The sequence below is a fragment of the Atractosteus spatula genome, chromosome 8, assembly GCF_055471065.1.
Source record: "Atractosteus spatula isolate fAtrSpa1 chromosome 8, fAtrSpa1.hap1, whole genome shotgun sequence".
NCBI classification, from domain to species: Eukaryota; Metazoa; Chordata; class Actinopteri; order Semionotiformes; family Lepisosteidae; genus Atractosteus; species Atractosteus spatula.
Window position 1 is genome coordinate 37,357,072 of NC_142713.1, and position 8,012 is coordinate 37,365,083.

At 35.6% G+C, this 8,012-nt stretch overlaps 1 protein-coding gene across 1 annotated transcript; it reads left to right on the forward strand.

Moving 5' to 3' along the window:
* The first annotated feature begins 446 nt into the window (after positions 1 to 446).
* On the forward strand, positions 447 to 5,892 carry LOC148829528 (uncharacterized). Its single transcript, XM_088922762.1, has 4 exons — positions 447 to 573; positions 3,518 to 3,601; positions 5,255 to 5,398; positions 5,740 to 5,892. Exons 1-4 carry the CDS (start codon positions 447 to 449, stop codon positions 5,874 to 5,876), a joined length of 492 nt encoding a protein of 163 aa, XP_088778888.1. The 3' UTR covers positions 5,877 to 5,892.
* The last annotated feature ends 2,120 nt before the right edge of the window (positions 5,893 to 8,012 follow it).

Below are 8,012 nucleotides of genomic sequence, written 5' to 3' on the forward strand. Positions count from 1 at the left end.
TTGAGCAACACTCAGGGCCATAGTGTGGCATGTGGTTTACCTTTCATTCTTGTAATAGTCATTAGATGTGATAACATTTTACATCTGTCTAATAAGACTTGAATTTCCTTCTTCCAAAAATCACTGTTTATAGTAGATTCACAGTAATAAATGCTCACAATAGTTCAATAGTGATCATTTCAGAATAATTTCAAACTTAGCTTCTTTTTAATTCCCTTTAATGATCACAAAAAGGGCAGTGGTCACTGCATTCTTAACCAACATTACTCAAAGATATACAGATTGCAGTAACAAAGTTATTAAAGTTGCATACCACACTTCTTAGGCATAGGAATCAACATTATTTGTAAAGATTAACAACAAGCCTGTTAAGATCACAGATGTGTCATAACTCATTCTATTAACAACTCTTACATTTCCTTTGTTTGGTGTTAATTTCAGGTACAATGGGTGATATAGCCCTAGAGACAGAAATTGACATCCTTGATGAAGAAGGAAAACTTTATGCAGCTGATTCTTTGAATAATTTAAACAAATTGAATGTTTGCAGTGATCCACAACTGCTTTTATCTGGTAAGTATTCAAATGATTCATTTGAAAATATGTTGTTCAGTTTTCAAATTAATGTGCTGCAGATTTCAAATACAGATTAAAACGTGAATACATGTTTTTGAATACTGGAATAATTGGTAACAAGTTGGTAAACAACTGTATAGTTTATATTTTACTTTTAAGTGTACATTTTTCAGTTGTAGGTATCACTGTATGATTGATTGATACTTCTAACATAAGAGTAACACCTGTATTCTGTATATACAGTGCCTCAATATATTTTGCAATTTGTCATTTTACGTAGTCTAGGCTAGAGGCAAATCTGTTCATATCCCAATGCTCAATCTAGAATGAACAGGTACGTGCTGTTTAATTTATGTTAGAAAACATGTAATCATGACTAATCACAAAGTCCTGCAGATAACCCGTGTGGTGATCATGTGTAAAGGTGTAAAACCATACTTCTTTTAAGAAAATGGAGCAGTTTGCTATGGATACAAGGTCTTTAATAGGTTCTATCCAAGATTTTTGATCATTTTGTTAGAGAAATGTTAGGTAAGTGAGGCCCTTGAAAACATCAGTTCAGCTCATATACTTGACTATGGACTTACCCACTCACAAATGCATTGCTTTGAACTTCAGCTGGTGAAAAACTGCCACACATTAAGAAGAGTACAAGTGAGCCTCACACAAGGAGCAGACTGTAATAAATCTCATCACACATCACTTTGCTGCAGGGGATTAGGGAGATGGAGAGGCAGTGGGGCTTCCAATCAACTGTCTATACAAGAGAGCAAGTTCTTTCTGTCTTGTGTGTTGAGATTCACCTTTAATTTTTTAAGTTTTGGTTTTGTGTTGTGAGAGGAGAAAGAAATCTACTCAGGAATTGCATTGAACAATTCTAAATTGAGTACATACAGTATTCTATTCATAGTGTACTATATGTATGACCATACAGTACATTTAGTATGTATGGTCATAACACTGTCCATAACCCACTTTTACATGTCTCAATCCCCATTGTCAGAGCAGTAGCTTTTGAGACTTTCAAATTGCTGCACAATCCCATCAGGTCTGACTAAGATGTTTGTGCCTCATGCAGATTATTGGACTGAAGTTTGAATATTCTACTGCAATGCACCCCAAAAATACCAGTAAATATGATGAAAATTTTTATAGTGCAGTAACTGTTCCTATTATTCCATTACTGGTTCCTCCCAATAATGTCCTGTAAAATCTTTTTGAGCAAATTATACTGTCTATGTATAAAAATTAGTTTTATTGTTTACGGTGTATTGTTTTGATGTTTTTGCATTTTCTCAGGGTTGTGTAGGTGTTCTGTGTGACATCCTGGTGTAGAGTGTCATAAAATAGGAGCATTGATAGACAGATCAGGGTGAAACAGACACAAGACAGCCGTAAGGTAAAAAAAAGTGCTCTTTTAGTACAGTGCACAGGAAACTAAACCCAAACAAAACAAAAGCCTACGTTCCTTGTTTAACTGCTAACTAGACTTATCCAAGTCCTTCAATCAATATTGTCCATTTACTGGCCTCAAAACAAGGAACTCTTAACTCCAGTCTCTCCTTGAGACATTTCACAAAACTAAGTCTCTCCCTCAGACTCGTCATAAACACTTTCATTAACTTAGTTCCACAGCTGCTCGCTTACTCAGTTGTTAGTGTCCTTTTTTTGCTCTCTGGCACAGCTTGCATAACTTCAGACTTCAGTCAGCACATGGTGATAAAAAATTTGAAGCCCTTGAGACTTTAAATTTTTGCTTTTTAAAATGTCTCCCTACCAAATGTTTTGCGTCAGTTGGACAGGTGACTGTGGTTAGCATCTCATTCCCCACAGCATTCTGGGTAATATGGTTCAGACAAGGGTCTCCATCTTCTCTGTAGTCACTGCCCTCTCACACTCCCACTTTCCAAAGACACCCTGGTGATTAATTGATGCTTCTGAATTGGTCCTGTGTGTGTGCCCTGTGATGGACCGGTGGTGCATGAGGCACACTCCTATACTTCTGGGACAGGTTCTGGCTGTTGTGTGCCCTGTTACCAGAAATAAGCATCTTCTTTATCTGGGAGAAAGATAACTTGTAGTAAACGCTTGAAGTTTTAAAAAAAAAAAATAATCCAATTTTATTTCTTGCAAATAGGGTATTGCTCATGAAAGAATAAAACAATATCACAGAACTGTCTAGTATGGAGTTGGAGAATGTTTATCTATTGCAGAGCCAGCTCTGACATGGACATGGAAAATCATCTGATCTTTTCCCTGGGTGGTGCACTTGCCAATGGATGTTGACTCAGCAGTAACATTTCCAACAGGCAGTAACCCTAGACCAATTAGTAGAGTCTTAATATGGGCAATTGGGTGGGCCTGTAATATTTTTCTATAGTGCAGTATAGGCTTTTTGAGGGAATGAAAGTCTGTGTTAGGGAACAGCCACATGTTACTTGGCCTGAGTACCCGTTGCATTGTATGTTCTAAAAATGGAGCCACACTGTCAAGACAGAAGTAAAACAAAATTTATGTTTGTGTCAATCACTTGTCCTGTCTTTTCAATTATCAACTTCCAGTGTTCAAACGGTGATCTTTGTGAGAGCAGATGTCTTTTTCTGTGTCACATCGACTGTGGTATAATTAGATAGAGTTAGAAGTGCTGCATCTGTGACAACTTCAAAGGTCTTTGGGTTCTGGTAGCATATCAGGCTTTGGACAACAGGCTATTCTGGTCATTACCCAGTTGACAGTGTGACAACTGGTGAATTGTTATTTTGATGTGCAGAGCAAAGGGAGGTCTTTCCACTGATCTTTTCCTGCAGAAATTGTGCCTGTGCTCACAGACAAAAACCAGCTCTGATAAGACCCAACTGAATCCTTTTCTAAAGTCTGAATTGTTAAAATATTAGTTTATATTATAAATTTTTTTTTCTGATGCCACTCTTTCAAATTTTAGCAGAGCTGCCCTTTAGCCCCCAGGATAATGCTACACAGGACACAAAGGGAAACCAGAATGATACCCAAGAAAGGCCCAAAGCAGGTGAGTAGAGCACAGCTTGGAAAGAAAATGTCAAATGGATTAATATATTTATTTAAGTTTTCAATTTATAGAAATAGTTATGGGTAATATTACGGAAGTGTAAATTGTATTTTTTTCTTGCAAACAAAATCACTATTTAATTTTAAGTAGTTACGCATTGAGGTTTGTAAAGAAAATACTTTGTATTGTATATTGTATATGTATTCAGCTATTGTAATCTTATAAAATGTTAAATAGTACAGAAAAAAACACTTTTGGGGAAGAGATTACTTGAGCATTACCACATGACAGAAAGGTTTAATAGTTTATTCTGCTTAGTGCCCATATTTTTTCTAAAACATAACAAAATATGTCTCATACATGTACAGTATGTGTGTTCAGTTAACAACAGTATACTGTATATGAAGGTATTGTGAAGGGTTGTTTTAACTCTGAGAACTACATTTTCTGCTGTGTTGTACTGTAACAGCACAGTTATCTATTTCCTGTATCCTGGGAGAAATAGTTTTAAGTATCCAGTGCATGGAATGCTTATACTGGTTTATAAGGAGAAAGCTTGTGGCTATAGATTTTCATCTTTGATCAAAGAGAACAAGGCAGGAGCTAAAAATGACTTTACGCACTGGTGATCAAAAGAGTTTGTGTTATCCCCAAAATGAAAGCCTTGCAGAAGAAAAAGCTTCACAATGTAATTGATTTGAATGGACAATGTTATTCATGAAAGGTCTGTCACATTTGTTATTAGGACAGTACGGAAGGAGAGTTCTTGCCATTCTAGTGTGTAGGAAGTGATATAACATGGGAGAAGAGTCTTCACACTCCAAATTTTTCTGACTGGAGCTACATTGGTAGCTTATTTGCATATTTCCTTTTGCATAAGGTAAAATGATCAGGCTTGTGCTGTTCTGTTGTCTATCCATGAAGTGGGATATTTCAACAGACAAAAATCTATCTGTTTGAAATTTTACTGAAAAAAACAAACAAATCACTAACCCTCGGATTGGGAATGAGCTGCTTTCTGATGATGATTAGATAATCCTTGTATTCAGTTTGAAAATTGCACAATTTAAAAAAAACCAACAATCTTCTGTTTCAGATGAAATGTTAATAGCCTTACTTCAGTTCCAACACTTTTATTTTATTAGTTTGTATCCTGCTTCTGAAGTTAGAAATGTTATGCAAAGATCCATTATATTAAAAGTATTTTTGCTTTCCACTAGTGTACAGCTTTTTTCTTCTCTCCTTCAATATATTCAGAGCTTAATTCTGCACAAAGTGTTAGTGCACAATTTGTAGAGCAATGCTGGGTTAGGAATTGCTGAACTTCTTGGGTTTCCCAGACTCTTGCAGGGTCTTGGTGATGTCAATTTAAGTTGTGCCACTCCTTCAACTGGGACCAGCTCTCTCTCTTGATGAAAAGTTGGGGGATGTCACAACATATACAACTGTGATGGCTTGGCAGTTCAGATTAAATGTAAATGAAATAAATGAAATATAATGGGGCAGCTTAACATACATGAAGAAAAACACAGGGCTTGAATTGTAATTTTGAATAATGTAGTCCAGTAATAATTCACAGCTTTTGTAAGCACACATTTTGTCCCTACAGTACATTAACAGGACACTTGTCAACCATCTTTCAATTCATTAAAGCTGATGGACATTCTCGCTTGGAAGAAGGAAAAAGCCATGAAACGTGGTGCAGTTGTTCCAGATGCTTGTGCATATTTCTCATAATCCTCGCAGTGGCGCTGGCAGCAAGTCTTGTCCTGTCTTCCTACGCAATTTATTTAATGGGTAAGAGAAGAATTGCTCTCCTGATCACTCAGTACTCAGCTACTGCTTTCTACAGCTTTAGTTATCAAAATTAATAGAATATCTTTAGTAAAAGCAAAATGAAGGACTCCAGATGGGCAATATTCCACAATACAATTTTTTTCAGTACATCATTTTCTTGTACTTCATACAGTAAATGATTTAAAGTAGAACTTGTAATTGGATTTTTTTTCAGCCAATATTTATAGCAATTATATATTTATAGGATTCTACTCTCTAAAACCAGGTTTTGCAAACATTTTCTATAATAACTAGAAGTCTTTTACACTGAGTTTTAATGGGATGCTGTCATTGTATTGCAGCACAAACCACAAGGAAGGTGGAGGAGCTGTCTAGCAACGACTTGTACCAAGAAATCCTGAAGGAGATGAAAGGATGGAAAGTTCTCATTTCAGAGTATTTAAACATCTCAACAGCTGAAAAACAAAGCGAGAGTTAATTCAGAAAGTTCTCCTAATGGCTCAATTGACAGAACATGGAAGGTTGCCATGTCATTTTGTGTTACCACTGTGGTGATTGTCACATCCTTGTGCATTCATCTTGCAGAAAGCATTATTTATAGCAATGACATGTCTGCTTTCCTCTTTAAAAGAGGAACCAGACAATGCAAGCACTGCCCTCTCCTAGAGTAGTTTTTGGAATTATGTAATGATTACAATGTGCTGCTCTGCATAATTAAGTGCGTCTGCATGGAGAGAATGGTGGTTGATGTTGACTTCATCCAATATGATGCCATCTTTCTCCTACACAAAGTAATTCAGCTCAGGTCAGAACCTCAATAATTTAGTTTTTCCAGCTAAAGTAAAATAATGGTACTCTGCATTTGCTGAAGAAAAATTAGCTAGATGCTCATTTTGTCCAGCTACCAGAAAGGACTGTGGCAAACATATAAAAACTTGGATGTATATTAAGCAGATTGGTATTTGTGACATTTCCCAATCGCATAAGTGTTCTTTGTTTTTGTAAAATGAACTACCTAGATAGAGCATGGAGGAGATTGAGGGCATAATTTGTTTGATCATTAGCCGTATTTTCTTATCTTGCTTTTTTGGCTGAGTAGTACTTGGTCCAGAAATATTCTCAAGATACTACCAACTGGTGCTGGACAATCAGCCAGCTTCCTCCAGATATTGATCTCCAGTTTGAGTCCTCTGGACCATGTCCAGGTCTTTCAAACTTTATTGACACAAGTCTCTGTGGTCTTCTCTTTCCAAAGGTAATGATGAAAAGTTCTTTCAAATGCCACTTTCACTTACACACTTTCCAGTGCAAGAATTTTTCTGGCACCGCATTTCAGAAACATTTTCAAAACTTTAGATAAATTTTTGTTATATGACATTCAAAAGTGAATTCGCAAATATGAACATGGTTATCATCATGCATTTTAATCTTTTAGTCTTTAATTCAGCATTTCATGTTACATAACCCGGATTTCTGCTAGCATTTTTTTTCCTTTAGATTGTCCAGAAGAAGCTATGTGACAGATTTACACAAACACAACCTTTTCAAGTATTTCTTTCAAATTGTTTGCACCTTATGATACCTTTCACTTTTTCCCAAATAATTCATTTTGAGTGGCTGTCACATTCTGGATGCAGTCTGTAATCTTTTAAAATTCCTTTGCTTTCCCATCTTGTTTGATATCATTTTTTAAATCACAAATTTTTCCTAGTATTTTCATGTCCAGGTCATTAATATAGATTAGGATGACCAACTGCTTTACCATTAATAAGCTACCCACTCATACTAAACTGTATGTCCTTTTAAACTGTTTATTCAAAGCAAGTGTACTTTTATTTTCTAAAATGGATCATTTTAGCCCCTGAATGTAAAAATCCCAGTGCTTTTTCTAAATACCTAATCATGAATCTGAAATATACTGTATGTTTGTAATAGAAATATCAGTTCACTTTAGGAACCTCCTATTTTGTAAGTGTTTGTTGGCGATTTTGACAAAGAAGAGTACAGTCATTATCCCACAGGTGGTAGCTTTTTACTATTGGCTCCTCAGCTACGCACATACTGTACACCAAATGTTTGAACCTGTGGTACCTTAATGAGCAGGATTACTACTGCAATGACACATCTATCTATAGGATAAAACTACGTTGTCTCATGATGGTCTAAACCCAGTTCATGTTCCCTATTAGAAAAATCTTTGTCATGCCAATTTGTTTGGCTAAGCCCCAACACTCAATATTTTCTAAGGTTTGGGGATAATACGTACTGTAGTATTAAAGGGTTAATTATTATTTTACTAGAGGAGGTTTAGCAGACTAAGTATATACTGTATATAAAACTGTGTGAACCTCCCAAAGTATAGTACATGATTTCTTTAATAAACAGTAATGGCAATATATAATATTATGCATTCCTGCCTACTAGATTTTTTGTTGTTTTACTTCTTCCTTTTATGGTCCCGTTAATCTGGATTACTTCTTAAGATTGTAAAATGTGAAGTGATCAATAGCAAAACACAAAAGTGATGAATTTGCATGAATATTTGATTTCTCATAAACATAAGTGCTTCTGTTGGAAAGTTACAAACTGTTACATTTTTATATACTGTAAAATA